The following is a 21222-nucleotide window of genomic DNA, read 5'->3' on the forward strand; positions in this document are numbered from 1 at the left end:
TTCTGTATCTCTGTCAATTGGTTTCTCTTTTCTTTGTTGAATAGGGTCTGTGTAGCTGTCTGCCTATTCTGCCATCTTACCTGAGGTCCTTTTTTGAATAAATTTTGACTTGATTTTTTAAATATTTGATAAGTGATAATTAAAGAGGGGTTCAGTTTGATATAAATGAACGCATGATGGCCTTGTAATGTTTTTTCATCTTTGTCCTTCCTCCTTTTTTCTGTGACAGTTGATTATATAATTATTAAGCCATTACCTGGTTACAGTTGTGACATGAAATCTTCATTTTCCAAGTATTGGAAACCAAGAATACCATTGGATGTTGGACATCGAGGTGCAGGGAACTCTACAACAACTGCCCAGTAGGTTGAATATTGGAGTAGCATTAGCATTTGGCACCTTACATGTTTGGTAAAGTTATATGAGTTTGTCCTACTAGTTGTCAGATGATCCTTTTCATTAGATTTATAAATTATACAGGTACAGGTATCCCCCACTTTTCAAAAGTTTGTTTTATGTCACTTCATATTTATGAAAGACCTACATTAGTACCTGTTTTGGCTAACCAAGAGAAATCTGAAGAGGATTTTTGCTTATACAAAAAAAACTGAAACATGAAATGAGCATTCAGCATTTGTTTTCCAGACAGCTGTTAAAGAGGCAGCATGCACCCCAGTCCGTAAGAGTGGCATCACCAAGTTCCTTTCCTGGGAATGATGTCCAAAATCAAGCTGCCATAGCTTTTGAGATTTATCTGTGAACACTATATGTTAGCATAATTTGAGGTCTTATGTATTTGGTATAATTTGATAGGTTATTTTTGAGGTCTTACAAGGTTCAGAATTTTTTTCCATGTAAATTAATGGTGATTACTTCTTCCCTTTATATCATTTCATCTTATAAAAGATTTCATAGGAACGTTCTACTTTTGGATAGTGAGGGAAACCTGTAGATACTCTAGAAATGAAATACAATTTGGTAGTTCTTTATATAAATTTGTAATTTCTATGAAGACCAACTTTGTCCTAAGATTCTCGTCAATCTTCTAAATATTCTACTGAATTAAGGAAGAGAAGGACAATAAAATCAGAAAACGTAAAGAATTCTGTCCTGATAGCATCTGTGGGTGAACTCAGGGAATGATTTTAATTCAGACTGGACCTCAACAGAGAGACAGAACGGTCTTTCTCTTATCAACAGAATTAGAGTTCATCTTGGTAGAGTAGTTATTTCTGTCCGGCTTTGTGAGTTATTTCATTACCAATGCTATAGCTTATTTGCACAGCTCTTCTGCTTTAAATTTTAATCCATTCCTCCCTCCCCACCTTTTTTTTTTTTTTTTTTTTAAATTGTGATTTGGGTGAAAGTTTACAGAGCAAATTCACTTTCCATACAGCAGTTCACATGTACTTTGTCTCATGACATTGACTGCAGTTTACCAAAATGCAACAGCTCCCCTTCCACTTCCTCCCCATAGTTATTTCTTCCCTGTGTCCATCCCTCCATGCACTCCTGCTCCCTGAGCTGTCTCCCTGTGCAAAAACAGCCCTTCTTTCTCTCATGATTGTTCTTTCCAAGGAGTGTATCTACTTCAGGTAAATGTCCAACTCATATGCCTGTCTTGTGTGTGGAACAAAACTCAAAATCATTTGGAAAAAAAGGGGGGGTGGACCAGATTTGCTGGTCTGATAGAACCTGTTGGACCCACTGAGACTATGGCCCCTAGCTGCCCTTCAGTTCTGGAATTGAACCCACACTGTGGCTTCCCCCTCTTATTTTTAAAGTTATATTATAGCATTGGGCTCTGTGGAGATCATTAAGCCTTTTCACATTGTATAAAACAAATCCCCATTTAAGGAAGAAACACTCTACAGCTCCATCTTATCAAACAGTAAGTCTTCTTCTTTTTTCTTTACTTCTTTTTTAAATCTCTATCCTTAATATACTTTCTATACATCTACTCTGTTGGTGCATCCAATTTCCTTCCACCAGAATCTACCTATATTAAGTCATCTGGAGACGTGATGCAAAAAGGGCATGGAGGCAGCATCTTCTGGACTTCTCTAATTTCATAAGAGGGAGACAGAATCACTGTCAGCCGCCCAAGGCTTATTCCTATGAGGCCAGACATGGCACCACCCTCCAGCCTTTTTACCAACTCTGACACCAACCACCCCTCCCACAGTAGTCACTATTTCTCTCCTGGGTTCCATAATTCATTGCAGTGGCCACATAGAACTCAGAGACAATACTCACAATTAGGGGATTTATTATGGAAGTAACAGATGGCAATTCATGTTCAGAAATGCTCTCAGGATACAGTTCTTCAATCAGGACACCTTCCTCTCAGCCATGTCCTCTGGCACACCTCCCTGGCCCTTGGCCTCTCAGCCTGGCCTCTGCCCTGCTCTTTCAGCTCTGCCAATAGGGATACCTATGTGCACCCCACTCCGTCAGCGAGCCTCCTGCCCAAAGGCACTCAGCTTTCTGGCTCTGTGGGGTGGTAAGTCCACCACTCTGTCTTGTGCCTTTTGGTTCCTCTGGCCTTCGTGTCAGCTGGTCGCCTCTGCCAGGGAGCTCCAGTGCAGGGATCTTGGGTCCAAGGACACCCTCCATTCCACCTCCAGCTCTTCTTTCTTGATGGCAGGGAGATCCCCTCTTCTGCCTTAGGGATGGTTCATTTTAAGCCCAGCAGAATGACAAAACCAACCAATCCCTACATTAGTATTCCATACACCTTATTTGCATGGTTCCATCCCATATGGGTGCCTTATACCTTACTTATATCATTAACAAGCTGTCCGATCTCCTTGGTGGGCCACAAGTACTTTATATTTGCATAGTTCCACCCAGTCACCTGGCGGGAATCACAAAGACCATTGCCAGAAAAGCCATACGAGGTAATTCTCTGCATCATACCTGATTTGCAAGGAACAGATTTCTGTGTCTCTACTCCTTCCTTGAAGGAGGTTATGTTCCTTTATTGGTCCATGTAGCACACTTCATTTGTCTCCAAGAAAAAAAAAAGTTATATATTGCTATTAAAGGAAGGCAAGTGCTCTCTGTTGTGGTACTGGGTGTATATATCCAGGCTGTAATATCTATAGCTGTTAGAGTTTGCATTGATGTGATAAATACCCATATCAACCAAGTGATGGTCACGGTTTTATTTTAGGGCTGGCAAAATTAACATCACAGTAGAGGACAAGTACTATTAAAATGTAATATTTTTAATATATTTTATAAAATATATTAAAATCTTCATTAGATTTATTTCTTCACATTTTCTGTAGTATATAAGTATTTTTTCCTCTACCTCAGGCTTGCTAAAGTTCAAGAAAACACTGTTGCTTCTTTGAGAAATGCTGCTAGTCATGTAAGTGAACCTCTTTTTGAAATAACTGTGGGCTGTTGAGGGTAGAGAAATGTGGGCCTAGGGAGTCCCTTACTATCTGGCTTAACAGGCTAAAAAGGGCAGTATTTATGATGCTGCTGGACATGTTTCTCAGAGAAGATAACATATTTCTGGGTTAGGATTGGGATGATAACAGCAGAATCCTAATCCTCCTGCTTTTGAGATAACAAATTTTGGATGATTAGGAAAGAACAAAGTTCTCCATTAAGCCCTGGTTTTCATTAATGGAATAATGTGCTTATTCAGATATTCACTTAGGAAATAATGCTTATAGAAAGATTTGATGATAATTTTATGTAGCACTTTAAGAAAGTGTATCAATTTTCACTCTGTATGTCAACTTAATTATGTTAAATTTCTTAACTTCTTTCTTATACCTGATCAGGAAGTAATTTGTGTTCAGGGTTTGATTTTTCAGCAACTGCAACTTGGCATTATAAATCCAGAAACTGTGCTTTCCCCTGTTCCTCTGTGCCTGAGTGGAAAACCTGGAAAAAGAAAGTAATAAAATTAGGGAGAAAATCAAGGAACAGCTTATTCTTTTATTTTCTGTTTCTGCTGCATCCTCCTCAGACCTTCAGGTTTGCCTTTCATATAATGGTTCATCAAAAATGGTTGATTAGTCAGGTGATTAATGTCATCCATCCATCCAAAGGATGCACTTATTTATTTTTTTTTTATGGTTTAGCATCTCCGAAATTGATTTGGTTTTATAACTTCCTTTAGCATTACAGTACAGTTTAATTGGCAACATTTCCCCCCTCTTAGTGTTATATAAAATAAAGATGCATTTTCTAATTCATGACACCTTAGATTGATTATAACCCCCTGCCATCTATTCTATTCCAATTCATAGTGACCCCCATTGGGTTTCCAAAATCTTTACGGAAGTATATTGCCTCTTCTTTTTCCCATGGAACAGCTGGTGGCTTTGAACCACCGACCTTCTGGTTAGCAGCCAAGTGCCTTAACCACTATGCCACCAGAGGTCCTCTAGATTCATTATAGTAATTGTTTATCTTAATGCTTTAAAATGCTTATATGAATAGTAAGTAGTTTCATCTTTTTTGTATTGAAAGAATGCTGTTAATTTTTCAGTATGCTGGACTGTTGTTCATAATTTACAACCAGTTTTATTTCATTTGCAGCTAACCTGAAAATCATTTTATTAGTTTTAAACATCTAATGGCCCTGTTAGTGAATTTTCAGGGTCTCCTGCTTTTTTGAGAGAGGATTTTAGTAAGTCTTCTTTTCCCACATCCAAATGAAAGTCATCATAACTCATGGATCCCATTTTAGAATGTCTTATTTTAATTATTGGCTTACTGGCTTTTTAGTGTTAAAAACATACCTGAAGAGCTTTTATTCTATTATTGGCTTATTTCTGAAGATTCACACATGAATTTTGGAATTAAGATTTATCTCTTAATAAAACTATCTTCCACAAGGATATTATTTAAGCCATATATTTTAACAGTTGTTTTGTTGTTATGTGCCATTGAGTCGGACCTGACTCATAGCGACCCCTCCTTGGGTTTCCGAGGTGGTATCACTATGGAAGTAGATTGCCCAACCTTCCTTCCGAGGAGTGGCTGGTGGGTTTGAACCACTAGCCTTCTGGTTAGCAGTGAAGTGCCTTAGGCACTATGCTACCAGAGCTCCTAATATTTTAACTGTTGTTGTTGTTGTTGTTGTTATGTGCCGTCGAGTCGGCCCCAACTCATAGCGACCCCTCCTTGGGTTTCCGAGGCAGTATCACTACGGAAGTAGGATTGCCCAACCTTCCTTCTGAGGAGTGGCTGGAGGGTTTGAACCGCCAGCCTTCTGGTTAGCAGTCAAGTGCTTTATCCACTATGCTACCAGAGCTCCTAATATTTTAACTAGAAAGCTACAATTCAAAATGTTTAATAGGGATGATAGGGTTTGTTCTTTTTCTTTCTTTTGTTTTAGTAAAAATGGTTTGTGATATTTTAAAAAATAATATAAAGGAACTAAGTTTCTTGTTTCAGAAGTCATCATGGAAATAGGCTTTATAAGTAGAACCTTGAGCTCCTTTGGTTTCACCTATGTTACCCGTGTTACTCACAAGGTGAGAAGCCTTCTGTGACCAGGGTCATACAAGCCAGAGTAATGGGTGAAACCATATGTATTCCTGAATGGCACTTTTGTTGGCCTCAGCCCATAGCATTGCAGAATTCTCAGACATTGTTTAGTTGATTCCATCTGGTTTTCTTCCAGGGAACACACAAATTTGTATGTCAGTTTCTGTTCTCATCCTTTATTTGGATTCCTTCTCTTTCTGGTTCAGACTCTTAAAATAATTCTTGTGCTTTTCTGTTTAGGCGTAGATCTGAGAATTTGGTATTTATGTTGCCTGTTTTCTGTCTCTGGAGCAGCAGTTGCCGTTTCCTCTTTAATCTGATACTAAGGTTTTGCTAAGAAAGGCTATGAAGTGTGCTGTTTCAGGGCACTGAGTAGCATAAAAGAGGTTCTGCAGCTTGTTCTTTTCTCCATCTCATCTTTGAGAGTAGCTGACCAGCTCAAGGGTTCCAGGGTGACCAGGTGAGGTAGCCCAGTGCTCCAGGCTCCAGTTCTGCTAATGACAGTACCAACTGTGCCTGTCAAGTCAGCATGATTGCCAATGAAGGGCCCTAGGTGCCTATTTTTTGGCCAGAAAAATGTAATCGATCTACTAATGGAACAAAAGGGTTAAACAGTTAAAATTGTTTTAAGGGAAGAAATTACTTTTTAGGAAAAGCTTGAAGTATGGCATTAAATATTTCGTGAGAAAGATTTATGTTTTTGTTTATATGTTTATAACTTTACAGTGAATAATAAATTTCTTGTCTCCTTGTAGTTTCAAATGTGTTGTGGGCCAGATAAAGTTTTTTTTCACATATTTACTTCTTTATTTCCTTCAGGGTGCAGCCTTTGTAGAATTTGATGTACATCTTTCCAAGGATTTTGTGCCTGTGGTCTATCATGATCTCACCTGTTGTTTGACTATGAAAAAGGTACATTGAAATTCTTTCATTTGTCACCCTTATTGATAGCAAAAAAGTAAACTCACTGCCATTGAGTCTATTCCAACTCATAGTGACCCCTTTTGGGTTTCCAAGGAGGTAAATCTTTATGGAAGTAGATTGCCCAGTCTTCTGTCCATGGAGTGGCTGATAGGTTTGAACTGCCAACCTTCTGGTCAGCAGTCAAATGCCTTAGGCACGACACCATCAGATCTCCTCTTATTGATAGGTAAGAAGATTAAAAACTAGGGATTTTGTTGTATTTTTAACTATTTGTTAAATAGAGTTGGTCAGTTCTCTAAGTTCTCACTTGGTAAATTAACGGCCAATTGTTTCCTCTCTCAAGCTCTTACAACATGAAATAAGTGAGGAAATGAGAATGTGAATTTCCTAGAGTAAGGTTTCTGTTTTCCTGAATTTGGTTCTTTATATTATTTAACAAAGTGATATTACAAATGATTGCCCACTGTCACTACATTAAGGCAGGAGGGAAAGATACTATAGTAATAGTTTGTTTTTTGGTTGCCCATCTACTTCTGTTTCAACCCTTTCCTCAAATTAATAGGCAAGTACTATTTATCTAAAGCAGGAAGAGCCACCGTAAAATATAAAGCTGGAAAGGTGGCTTGGATCCACATAGTGGAAAGCCTCAGAAAGGTAAGAGGTTTAGACTTACAAGCTAAGGATAGATGGAAAACAGAGAAGGATAATGTTCAGAACTAAATTTCAGCACAGATATTTTGGTAGTTGATATAATATGAATTTGAGTAGGGTAGAGACTGAAGGTAAAAGGATCAGTAGTGTAAACCAAAAGTGTAAAGTAAGTCTGAACTGGAGTAAAAATGGTGACAGTGGAGAAGAGGGCATGGAGGTTTGAAATATGTCTGCTTCTTTAAAATTGTAATTATTAGTGTACAAACATAATTGTGATAATGAAATAGTCCCTACATTTCTGTATACAAATTGATCAAGTGATTTCTCAGGGACTTATGATGCTGTGAGGGTTCATTTGGCATTTTCTTTACAACTGTGTTGGGTATTACTTTCTACTGAGTTGATTTAAATAAGGGCACTCTGCTAACATGTCTTACACCATACTAGACCCTGCATGTTGTAGGAGTATAAAAGAATATGACAAGCCACATGGCTCTGCCTGCTAGTGGATCTAATCAAAATCATGTGAGGTTGGATTACTATGATGTATAGGAAAGGATGCTTCCATTTCTGTGAGACGGTATGAGGAGAGAGAAGAGAGGAAGCACGTCTATTCAAATGACAAAAGTAGAATAATGAAATAGAAATGAAACAGGTGGTTTTTGCTGTGGGGGAATACTGATGTGAGGTGAAATGAGAAGGAATGGAGTGCTAAAGGATCTGATTAACCAAGATTGAGATTAATGAATCTATCTGTAACTTATTTCTAAAGATCTATGAGAGATTAATTGAAGAGGATTACTTACTCATCCCCAGTTTTTACCAGACTCTGACTTGCTCTGAACTTGAACCTGGATGAGTTAATTGGGTAATGAAGAAATGACTTGTATATGTTTTTAGTTTGAGTTTTATTTAACTAGTATTTTTCTTATAAAAGCAGTTCATGTTTATTATAAAAAATGCAAATAGTTCAGAAGGTTATGAAATGAAAAATAAGTCTTTCTTTCCCTTCTCCCTTTTGTCCCACTCCCTTACTCTTAATAGTTTCTCCTGTTTCTGTCCAGAAACACTTCATGCACGTGCAGGCTTACAGCTATGCGCACATGAATATCTTAGTGTATTGGTTGTATTGTTGATTGGTTGGTGGTGCATTAACTCATTTCCTTAAGATAGAAGTATAGCGTGGCAATTGATATGGCATTAAAACCTATAGAACAGTTTTGCTTATTGGGAAAAAATTTGTTATAATAGATCAGAATTCTTATTAAATATTAGTGATTGTAGCTATTTTCCATTTTAATTTATCAGCCAAATTTTTAATGGCAATTACTTTTCCTAGATATTTTTAACCAAATTTAAGTTTTAAAAAGGCTTTGGAAAACTTAAAAACTTAATGACAGAAATGAGTCCTTACATAGTGCTTACCTGCTTATTTCCTAGTTTGTTTGTTTTTTACATGAATGTGTATCAAATAAAATACATACAGTGTAACAGATAATAGGGGAAATGACTGACTTCTGGCTCTGTTGTGTCTTTAGTGCCACTGCTTCCTCCCAGCTGTTTTTTCTGCCAGGCCTTCTCTACCTACATAAAAACAAAAGCCAGAATATAAGGGCTGGGTGATGGTATTAGGTAAGAAGGGCTTTCTGCACGGGCTTGCTATGGCCACATAACAATTATTCTCATCATTCAGTAAATTGAGATGTTAGGCCTGCCATGTAAATGTTTCAGGAATAATTTTGGGATATGTTTTTATTTTTATTTTTAGAAATTTGATGCTGATCCAGCTGAATTATTTGAAATTCCAGTAAAGGAGTTAACATTTGACCAACTTCAATTGTTAAAGGTAGTAATAATAGCAGTAGAAATGTAAACTATCCTTTACTTTAGACTACTTCTACTGGCCTTTATAGGGTACATGGGAATGGCTGTATATTCAACACCTATAGAGTGTATGCTTTGTTCCTTTAGGGAGAATGAGTTTGTGCTGATCCATCTGCTTCCTCCTGTACAGTTTTCCGAGACCCTATTGATTTTTCCATACCTGAAGGGGTTAGGCCTTAAGTCTTTGCAGGTCATGGGAGCTAGCCCTTCTCATCATCTTAAAGTTGGTCTCTATTCTGCTTTACCCCTTCCCTATACAACTCACTATTTTACAATAATATTGGCCTTTTATGTGATAGTTAGTTTTTATTAATTTCTAAAATCTTTGTATATTTTGTTATACCATGTAATTTTGCATAGTCCCTCTTCTCATCCCCATTAGATACCTAAATAAATGGTAGATTATTAAGTATAAATAGATGCCTAACTTGTGAATTTTTAGATTCTATATCCCTACTCAGGTATTTGGTTATGATCTATGTGTATGTATATATATATATATACACAAAAGATACAGTGGCTAGTGCTTTTTTTTTTTTTTAAGTTTGTAGTTTTTGGGAATATACATATATGTATGTATATGTAGAATATATACCACCAATTTAACAGTTTCTACATGTACAGTTCAGCATCACTGGTTATATTCTTTGAGTTGTGCAATCATTTTCCCCTTCCTCTTGAGTTTTCATTCCCCCATTTAAAAAAACTTTCTGCCCCCTAAGCTTTCTATCTGATTTATTGAGTTGCTGTCACCAGTTTGATCCAACAGTTTTTAAAAGAGCACAGCACTCAAGATAGATATTCTTTGTTAGTTCAGCTAAACTATTGTTTGGTTTTAAGAAGACGTCAGGGGATGTTTTTGGTTTAAGGTTTAAAGATTATCTCAGGGCAATAGTTTCAGGATTTATCTAGCCTCCATGGCAGATGAACTGCTAAACTGATACATCTATGTTTTGTCATCTTCTCTAACTCACTAGCTTTTCAGGTTATAGTTCTATTAACCATATACTAAGACTTTCCTTTTTCTAATTGCATTTTGTGTCTGTATGTGTGTGTTTTCTAGCTCGCTCATGTGACTGCACTAAAATCTAAAGATCGGAAAGGTATGTACCAGTATGGAAGTACTTTCATCTTATAGTTAAAATTGATACGGTATTTCCTTCTCCATCTTAGGAAATTTAGTATTGGAATATCTGTACATGATTTTATAGAAATAAAAACCTTGTGTATATTTATTTCCGCATGAATATGTTTCATCACTGAACTAGTAAAATTTTTGGTCTTTAATTCTGTAGTTAAGCAAAAATAGACACACAGAAGGTGGGTAACCACACTCTTGATACATACATGAAGTAGAATATTGTCATTTGTGTAGTAGCCATTCATGATTGTTTACTTTTATAACATTTTTTTACCTGTATGATCAGAAGTCTTTATTATTTTGTACCAATCAATCTTTTCAAACATTGTTGACCATTATAACATAAAAGTAGATCAGGTAAAGCATCTGATTCCAGAGCCAGACTGCCTGGAGTTTGAATCCAGCTCTGCTATTTACGTGCGATAATTTTTGGCAGGTTACTTTACTTAACCAGTCTGTGCCTCAGTTTCCTCAGAGCTTGCCCTGCCTATTAACATCCATTTGTGATTTCACTTTATACTTGTATAGAACTTTATACTTGTATAGAACTTAATAGTACTATTTATTTGAGGCTTATTGTGTCCTTCTTTGGGGGGATGGAGGTATATGTTCTCTCTTTCCAACTAGAGTGTAAGCCTCTCAAGGGTAGGAAAATTGTTCTTTTATGTTCCCAGAGACTGTTACAGTGCTCTGCATGTAGTCGGTACTCAATAGATACTTGTCTGCACTTGTGATAATGGTAGAGTTTTGAATGCCTTTATGAAGAAATGTTGTTGTTGTTGTTGTTATGTGCCGTCGAGTCGGCCCTGACATAACAACGAGCAACCCCTCCTTGGGTTTCCGAGGCAGTATCACTACGGAAGTAGGATTGCCCAACCTTCCTTCCGAGGAGTGGCTGGTGGGTTTGAACCACCAGCCTTCTGGTTAGCAGTCAAGTGCTTTAGCCACTATGCTACCAGAAATATGAAGTCTAAACACATGGAAGATTTATTCTCCAGAGCATAACCATGGCATAGTTTAACAAGTGACTTTTGTAGATATTTCATGACTGAAACTAACCATCTTCAAGGCTTAAATAAATTTTACCTTAGTTTATTCAAGTGGAGAAATTTGTCTTGTGGAGAAAAACTCTTATGTGTCTCTTAAAATACAGTCTATCTTGGATTTAATGGTAATGGTAACACAAGCACAGTAGTACCTAAATAAAACCAAACTCAACCCACTGCCGTGCAGTCAAATTTCAACTTGTAGCAATCCTATAGGACAGACTAGAGTTGCCCCATAGGGTTTCCAAGGCTATAAATCTTTATGGAAGCAGATTGCCTCATCTGTCTCCCATGGAGTGGCTGGTGGGTTCAAATTGCTGACTTTTTGATTAGCAACAGGATGCCACCAGAGCTCTTGTAGTAGCTATATAAAACAAAATTCATTGCCATAAAGTTGATTCCAACTGATAGCAAACCTCTTTGGGTTTCCAAGGCAGTAAATCTTTATGAAAGTAGATTGCCCCATCTTTCTCCCGTGGAGTGGCTGGTGGGTTTGAACTGCCAACCAGGTTGGCAGTCAAATACTTCAGGCACTGCACCACCAGAGCTCCTTATAATAGCTGTATAGAGTCTATTAATTTCTGAACTGATTTTGATATTTCAAGTAGAAATCTTAGCAGTATGACTTAACTCTGAATTCCACTGAAAAATAACTATCATTGTATGTGACTTCTTTTAAAAGAGTAATATTAAAATTATTATGAGAAAATTATTGCTGTTGGAGGCCATAGATTATGTTGTTTATAGCAGATGTTGCAAGCTAGTTTCATAAAAGGTGCTTGTATAGAAAATGAAATTTGAATGGTTAAAATAATAAATATAAGAGCCTTCAAAAATACACCGTACCTGTAAGGATTTCATAATAACTTTAGTTTTTATTTTATTTTGCCCTAAGAATTTAGGAGCGATGTTAGTGATGTAGTCCCATCATTTATTTACTGAGTTTTTATAATTTAAAATTTCAGAATCTGTGGTTGAGGAAGAAAATTCCTTCTCTGAAAATCAGCCATTTCCTTCTCTTAGGATGGTAAGTTTCATGCAAAAAATTAAGGCAAGCCTATCCCGTTAATTCTGCTATGTCCAAATAATTTATTTTTGGTCTCTTACCAAAGCCATTGCTGTTGAGTCAGTTCTAACTCACAGTGACCTTATATGACGTTAATATAAATTTATCATCATTGGTGCTTTTTAGAGAGGATATATTCTTGTATGCCACTTTTTAAGACAGGTAACTTAAATCAGCTCAAATGAATAAAGGTTACCATCTTAACAGGTTAACTTAGCAAGAATAGCCAATTCATACATGTGTGTACAGACAGAAAGAAAAAGGTGCAGCAAAGGGGATAGAATGGAGAGAGATCAGGCATTTTAACTTTGTACAAAACTGTTCCTTAGCTTTTAGAGAGAAACAAGACATTCAAAAAGGCAACCAAAGAAAATAAGTAGTCTGGTTACTCAGAATGGAGACAAAAATTTCAAGAATGCACCTGGAAAATGTATTAAGTGAAAATCTGAAGATTTAAAAACTAGACACAGTTCATACAGGGATCTCTTTGACAGCACCAGGCAAACTCACATGTACACCAGACACTCTCCTGGACAACGCTGGGTCTACTTTTTTATTTTCTAGGCTGTAATCTTTACAGGAGCACATCACCAGGTCTTTTCTTCCACGGAATCTCTGGGTGGGTTTGAACCTTCAACCTACCATTATATTACTCTATCGTTATTGTTGTTGTTATGTGCCATTGAGTTGCACCTGACTCTTAGTGTCCCCTCCTTGGGTTTCCGAGGTGGTATCAGTAAAGAAGTAGATTGCCCACCTTCCTTCTAAGGAGTGGCTGGTGGGTTTGAGTACAGCTTGCCTTCTGGTTAGCAGTCAAGTGCCTTAGGCACTACGCTGTCAGAGCTCCCATATTAGTATGTTCTTAATGGATCTATTTTTATAATTTGCACATAACAACAACAACAACATTTTTATAATTTAGCATAAATTTAAATACCATATGTATTTTTTAACATAAACTATAAATGACATAACATACCATTATTTGTTTTAGAAAAACATAAAATCATAAAAAAAGATTTTTTAAGTTTTAAAATAAATTGAAGTAAAAACATAATCTGTATTAAATTCATTTTGACCTGAACATGTTTATGTATTTGCCTGGCCTTCATGTTTGTTTTAAGATTGAACAAGTCAGCTCTTTGTAATAAGTAACCAAGCTTCATATTTTCAATCTGATTTTTCTGGTTATGACTGCCAAAATAGTCATGATTGCAAAATGTCTAGATAATTTACATAAATTGATCACATACTATTCGTTAAATAGATAATAGTCTTGCTTATTTGTGAGCCACAGCATAATCTTTCATTTGGGGGTTATCAGCATGGTATTTGTTAAACGTTATATAACTGTATCTTAGTAGACTGAAGGACCTGAATACGGTTCAGAAAATATGAGAAATGTCTCCTTGAGTTCCCAAGGTACCCTGTTCTATCACAGCTCACTTTGGATGTTCAGTCTTAACATGAAAAGGATTATAGGTTAGTGGATCCGTCTTTGTGATGGTGGTAATCATCACAGATGTTGTCTGCTTTTACTATTTAAATCCTTTGATTTTCTTATTTAACATCATAATCATCAGCCAAGAATAGTGGTTTGAAGCACAAAACATTTTATCTTCACCAGTGATAAATTTTCTTCTTGATTATCTTTTGTACTAATTCTATTTTCCTTTTTTTTCCTTAATCCCCAACTCACCAAAAACAAAATAAAATTCACCACCAATACACAATATCTAGGTTTTAGAGGCTTTGCCAGAAGATGTAGGGTTTAACATAGAAATAAAATGGATCTGCCAACAAAGGGTAAGTAAGTCTCTAGGTAATACATTCTCTCCCTCCTCTGTTGTTTTCTGTTTTTTCCTTTTTAAAATTCTTCTGTTCTTTCTGTGGTAATAAGTGAAACTAAAGTTGCATTGTGGCTTCCTCCAGCAGCCACAGTATTTTAGCTGGACCCTTTTAATAAAGCATATCTTACCCTTATACTGATAAGTAAATGCTTTCTTAAAATTAATGGTTAATATACTGTTGTAGAAATTTCACTTTACAAGTGTCTCATATGCTCATTAATGTGAATGGTTCCTGGGCATACTTAGACAGTATGATTTATACCTAATCAAACCATATCTTTTTAAGGAATTGCTGAAGCACTTCTGGGTGGCAGCAGCTAATAATAGTAATTCAGGAAAATAAATTTTTGCTGATTTACTCATTTGCTCAAAAAATATTTATTGAAAAGCTGCTATGAATAGGCACTTTTCTGGGTGCTTGAGATAAGTAATGAACAAAACAGATTAAGGCCCTGTCTTCCTGAAACTTATGTTCTAGTGTATGTGCATGTGTGCTGTGCATGTGTATAGGTGGAGGAAAACAGCAATTAAGTAACCTTGGAATGTGTCACATGGTGATAAATATAAATGAATAGGTAGATGTGTAGTTGGAAGTAGTATTTCAGGTATGATTGGGCAGTTGCAGCAATGTACTGGAATTTATTTTAGTCAGCTTACTAGTTTGTGACAAGCTGATCCTGGTTAATGTAGTAAGTGCCCAATGAAGGTTTTCCTAATAGGTGATTTTTTTAAATTTCTAAGCTTCTAGAGTTATTTTAATGACTAATCTTTAAAATTTTTAATATTTAGATATCAGTAGGGTTTTTGGTATCTTAGCTATATTTTACTCATTTCTGTCTAGTTGTATCCGACTCATAGTGACCCCTCTTTGGGTTTTCGAGTTGGTATCACTACAAAAGTAGATTGCCCAGTGCTCCTTCCAAGGAGTGGCTGGTGGGCTTGAACCTCCAGCCTTCTGGTTAGCAGTCAAATGCCTTAAGCACTATGCCACCAGGCTCCCTAGCTATATTTATGGAACCATTTTAATTATTTGTTGAAGATATTTTATATGCCTAAGATCCAAAGAATAAGATTTTTAACTAGTCGTCTTCCCACTTGAGTGGGTTTGAACTACCAGCTATTCATTTAGTAGTGAATGCTTAATCATTGTACCACCTGGGCTCCTCTTAATTAATAGGGTTTTGTTATGATGAGTCAGTAGAATGAAAGAGAGTCCTTTTGCCCTGCAGTTTATGAAATTTATAGTGGACTATAAATTTCCAGAGTTTCAGCTTTTATTTTATTAAAGTCAAGTCTATCATGGTATAGTTAATTGCTTTGTATATGAATCTCTACACCTGGATTATGATTGCTGTGCTATCACTAACAAGCTGTGTGGTGTTGGGCAAATCACTTAATCTCTTCAGGTCTTTGATTTCCTCATATGTAAAATAAAAAGGTTGGACTATATGTACTCAAGACTTTTTTCTATCACTTGGATTTTAGAGTATGTAATGGTTTTACTTTTCTGTTTCTTCTACATAGGATGGAATATGGGACGGCAACTTATCAACATATTTTGACATGAACCTATTTTTGGATATAATTTTAAAAACTGTTTTAGAAAATTCTGGGAAAAGGAGAATAGTGTTTTCTTCATTTGATGCAGATATTTGCACAATGTGAGTAATACAGTTTTTTTCTCCTATAGTGTTAGAATGTAGCCAAGACTTTATTGCTCTTATCATTCAGGTTATATATTTTTTCATATCCTTTTATCACTACTTGCTAGAAAGCTCTGCACTACTGTGAACTCCATACCCACTAGGTCCTGGAACATCATCCCCTGTGTTTCATTTTATAGGCATGTATGATCTCCTTTCCAGATTGTTAACCTTTGAGAGCTTTCTTATTGTCCATTTCTGAGATTGTATTAGCTTTAGTATCAATTAATTTTAAAGGCTTGTTTTGGTTTTGACTGAAAGGCATGTTAATAGTGGTTATAGCTGAGTAATGGCATTGGGCTTTTTTGTTTGTTTTGTTTATATTTTGCATTGTTGTCTAAAATTTCAAAGCAGAATATATTACATTTATTCCCCCAATGAAAGCTAGTTTTAAAATTGACTTTTTTAGGGTTCGACAGAAACAGAACAAATATCCCATATTATTTTTGACTCAAGGAAAATCTGATATTTACCCTGAACTCATGGACCTCAGATCTCGGACAACTCCCATTGCAATGAGCTTTGCACAGTTTGAAAATCTGCTGGTAAATTATGTTTGGATTTTTATTTTTTATATCAGAAAGAAGGTTTCATATTACTTTACACATCTGATTCCTAACGAGTATAACAAGCAGTGTCTCTACTAAAAAATATAAAGATATTAGGTCTCAATATGAAAAGCAGTTAAATGAACAAAATAAAAGTTTTGTTTTAGGCCTCAGTTTAAGTTTTATAATTTTGTTTTGTGACTGGGTCTTATGAATTATCTGAAATAGTTAGACTGTAAACTTGTTTGACAGAGCATTCCATCAGTAAAAGTGTTTTGAACACATTATTCTAATACCTATATGTTTATAAATTGCTTACTCATATTATATGTACTTATATTTTTAATATATTACTAATAAGAATATATGTATGAAATATACACTAAAAAGGAATTTTTAAGTGATGAGATAAATAATAAAATATTCTAACTTTGTTTTCCCTGCCCACTCTAATTTGGAGAGTACTCATCTAGAGTATGACCATTTAGCATTTGCCATTAATAAGTCACTTAATCTCTCCCTTAATAAGTCACTGTTTCATGAATGAGTAATTTTTCTTGTTTTAGGGGATAAATGCACATACTGAAGACCTCCTCAGAAACCCATCCTATATTCAAGAGGCAAAAGCTAAAGGACTAGTCATATTCTGCTGGGGTGATGACACGAATGATCCTGAAAACAGAAGGAAATTGAAGGAATTTGGAATTAATGGTCTGATTTATGATAGGTATTTGTTTTTCATGAAAAATTTCCATGGGATGGTAGGAAAAAAGTAGTTTCCATCTTATAAAATTATAAATAAAATTAAACTTAGTTAAATTAAAATTCTGTAGTTCAGCCCGAGAATTATGTTGACAGTGGTTTCTTTTAAAAACTTTGGAAAATACCAGAAACATTCGGGAAGTTTAGTAAAAATTCAGATGACTAGCCCTTAACCCAGATGTATTAAGTCCTCTTCGGCAATGTCCCCAGATTTCTTCCCTGTATATACTGACTTTCTTGGTGATCTCACCCAAATCTGGGGCAGAAATCCCAAATAACATCTATCTCCAGCTAAGACCTTTCCTTAGACCTCCAGACTTTTAACATCCCGCTACTAACATCTGTTCCTCCTAGTGTTCAGTATAAATGACAATTCCATCTTTCCATTTTTCAGGCCAGAGTCACATCATGCTTAAAACTCTCCCATGTTTTCTTTCACTTCTGAGTCCTTTCAAGGCCCTATAAAGGCTGATTCCTGTTTACCACCCCTACCCCCTTGTGTACATACTGCCTCCCAACCCCTTTTTCTCTCTGACCTCTTTTCCAGTGGCATCCCCCCGTACCCCATGATGACTTCCTTGCTATTTCTCTTTTCTTTAGAGAAAGACTTCAGTAAACACTGATAAATTCTTAGGCTTTCCAGAATACTCCATTTCAAATAATAACCTCTACTCACAGTACACTTGCCTGTTTTTTCTCCATGGCGTTTATCATCTGGAAGACTGCATATGCATATTGTATTTTTGCTTTTCTCCTGGCCCCTTTACCCAAGCATACACACACGCGTGCACATGTACACACACATGCACACGCACACGTAGACAACAACGAAAGCTCCACGGGAGGAAGGATTTTTGCCTGTTTTGTTCTTTGCTGCATATCCGGGGTATAGAACAATGTGTATGAAAGGAGGGCCAAGACTTGTTGAATACGTTTATTTATTTATTTAAGAAAAGCCTCATATGATTTATAATGTAAATTTGAAAGCCCCTAATCTAAGAGACCAAAGCGTTGCTTAGAATAAAGGAAATTTGAAGTTACAAGAGATATTGTTTACTTTGCTGCAGGATGAAAGGGTTTGTTAATGCTTGAGCACCATCATTAAAGTGTAAGTGTAATGACTAGAATAAAATCCTTACCAGGCTTGCTGTAAAAGTTACTTTCCTTGGATTTGGTTCATAACGCTATTCATTCTGTAGAGTCATGACCTTTTTTTTTTTTTTTTTAATAAAACTTCTTCTCTATTTTGTCTGAATTAGTCTGGTTTTCAAATTACAGTCTGGATAATGCCTGCCTGCCTGCCAGCTTTTCTTCCTTTCTTTTTAAGTATATAGTTACATTTGCATTAAACAGCATGATTCAGAACTCTTTTTGATTAACATTGCCAACTAATTAAATAAGAATAAAAACTAAGAATTTGAAGGAAGTCCTGGCTTTAGCAAAGTTTTGAGAAATAGATTTTCCTCAAGTAGGAAAGAAAGATGCAAATGTTTTCAGACAAGAAGATTTTACAGAGAATGTTTCATGTGCAGCTTTGTGGGATGTATAGATTCCAGTCAGATCCTTTATCTCAATGATTTACTTGGTTGAAGCCAGATGTTGATGTGTAATGGAGAGCAGGAAGATATTGTGATACAACAGGTGATAAAGAAAGTGAGTTCCTCCCACCTTGGGGTCAATGAGATTTTTAAAGAGGAAGCATTAACCTGGATCTTTAGATGTGGTTAAATTTGCTTTGGAGGATATGCTTTTTAGGTTAAGGTATGCACATGAGTCAGGGTGGGACTGTGTAGTGAAGGTATGGAGGACAATGAGGAGATGGCCCAGCAGTGGGCTCCTTTCAGGGTGTGATGGGAGGGGTAAGATGGACTGTGTTAGGTAGGTGATTTTAACCCTTAAAGTTTTTGGTTTTGCTTTTTTTTTTCTTAATTGTAATAAAAAATTAAAGAAGTACATGTGTATAGTTTAAAAATTCAAATAATTCTACAAGGCTTGTAATGAAATATAAGAACCAGACCAAACTCACTGCGGTGGAGTCGGATCCAACTCGTAGCAACCCCTCTTTGGGTTTCCGAGGCTGTATCACTACGGAAGTAGATTGCTATATCTTCCTTCCAAGGAGTGGCTGGTGGGTTTGAACTGCCAGCCTTATGGTTAGCAGTCAAAAGCCTTAAGGCACTACCCCACCAGAGCGCCTATAATGTCCCCTTTACCTATCCCTTCTACTGTCTGTGGACAAGTCCTTGTCCCCTAATTTTTTTAAAAGCTGTTTTTTCTGGTATTTACCATTTTATTTTGAAACAGGATTCTTGCGCTGCTATTTTTGATAATCTAATTTTGACATTATGTAGCAGGTTTTGAATGATTATCTATTGAGTCATTTTGGATTGAAGAGAAGTATGGTGAGAGTAGATGTTTTAGCTTTTCAAAAACTGTTTTGTTCTTTTCATCTATGAATGCATCAAAACAATAGATTTTATATTTACTCATGATTTTGCAATAAATCTCTCTTATAAACTGCTGAATTGATGTACTAATACTTTGTTTGGGATTTTTACATTTATGATAATGAGTTCGATAAGTCTTTAACTACTCTTTCTCAAATGGTTCTTGTCTAATTTTGGTATGAGGATCATACTGACCTCAGAGAATAGATTGAATAATGTTTCCTTTTTTAAAAAATAAAATCTTACTTATATGTTTAAATGATTAAAACAAATAACAGTAATAATACAGCAGACACCCTTGTTTAAAGCAAAGAACATTATCATTAGATTTGACGTTTTCATTGTGCCATTTGCTAATCCCATTGTTTATCTTCTTCCTCAAATATATCAAACCGAAAAACTCACTACCATGGAGTCAGTTCTGACTCATAGAGACCCCCACTGGGTTTCCAAGGCTATAAATCTTTATAGAAGCAGACTGCTCATCCTTCTTAAGCAGAGCGGCTGGTTGGTTTGAACCACCAACCTTTTTGGTTAGCAGCCAAATGCTTTAATCACTACACCACCAAACCAAAAAAAAAACACAAACTCACTGTCATCAAGTTGACTCTTGACTCATAGTGACCCCCATTGGGTTTCCAAGGTGGTAAATCTTTATGGAAATAGATTGCGCCATCTTCCTTCCATGGAGTGGCTGGTGGGTTTGAATTACATACATTGCCAGCCTTCTGGTTAGCAGTCAATTACCTTAGGCACTGTGCCACCAGACCTCCTTTATTATTCTCTTTTATGCTTTAAAATTGTGTCTATTTTTATCCCTAATCAATATACCATTTAGTTTTGTTTTTTAAATATTTGTGCCTTTTTTCCCTCTCCACTCATCATTTTTTCCTGAGATGAAGCCATATTGCATATAACTCTAACTAATTTTCATGGTTATATAATATTTCTTGTATGCCTCTTATAATTTATCCTATTTTAAGGGCATTTTAATTGTTGCCAGGTTTTTGCTATTACTGTAGTGCTGCTGTGAACATTATTGACTAAAAATACTGTCCTTTCATGTCCTGGAAGACATGTCAAGTTTCTCCAGGGCAATTACTTTCGTTTTTTTTGTCCTCAGCTGTTAGAAATACATTTTACATTGCAACACAAATGTGTCTGCAAGTGTGTACCTGAAACAAAAATTTAAAAGTAGTGCCTGCTGGATATTTTCTATTTGTGTGTGTGCATGTGTACCTTAATGATAGTCTTAACCTTCTAAACTGATACTGTGGCCCAGTAGGTCTCTGGCTTAGCAGAATCAGGCATCCATCTGTCTGTGGGTCAGACATTGAACACACAGCAGGAAAATAGATGGGACTAATGGGGCCGACTCGATGGCAAATAACAACAACAAAAAAGTCTGTTTCCCAGTTCTAAGTTCATTGTATCCTATTGTCAGTTCCCAGGAGTAAGTCAAAGTGTCATAATCCTGTTGAGTGGAAACTTCACTACCTTATAGTTAAGAGAAACTATGTTTAAATAAGACTGGTTACAAAGCTAGTAGAATCATAGTGGCCTTCTTGGAGTGAGAGCCCTTAATTAAACATTTTATTTTTCACTTCTCAGAGATAGCAGCTCCCTGCCCCATTCCTGTGTCAGATCTTGTTTCCTGTATCTCATATATTTTTCTCTGTTGGT

General features: G+C 36.1%; 1 protein-coding gene across 1 annotated transcript in view; it reads left to right on the forward strand.

The window, feature by feature from the left end:
- The window catches only part of GPCPD1 (glycerophosphocholine phosphodiesterase 1), a 61950-nt gene that overhangs the window by 37819 nt on the left and 2909 nt on the right, over nt 1–21222 (forward strand). The window contains 10 exon segments of the mRNA XM_042782490.1: nt 230–362; nt 3322–3376; nt 6337–6429; nt 8861–8938; nt 10040–10079; nt 12129–12190; nt 13970–14035; nt 15604–15740; nt 16192–16327; nt 16897–17057. Of these exon segments, the coding sequence (XP_042638424.1) occupies nt 230–362; nt 3322–3376; nt 6337–6429; nt 8861–8938; nt 10040–10079; nt 12129–12190; nt 13970–14035; nt 15604–15740; nt 16192–16327; nt 16897–17057 (961 nt within the window).

Source organism: Orycteropus afer, unplaced genomic scaffold (assembly GCF_000298275.1).
Source record: "Orycteropus afer afer isolate SDZICR_OR568_19922 unplaced genomic scaffold, OryAfe1.0 scaffold00340, whole genome shotgun sequence".
Classification (NCBI taxonomy): domain Eukaryota; kingdom Metazoa; phylum Chordata; class Mammalia; order Tubulidentata; family Orycteropodidae; genus Orycteropus; species Orycteropus afer.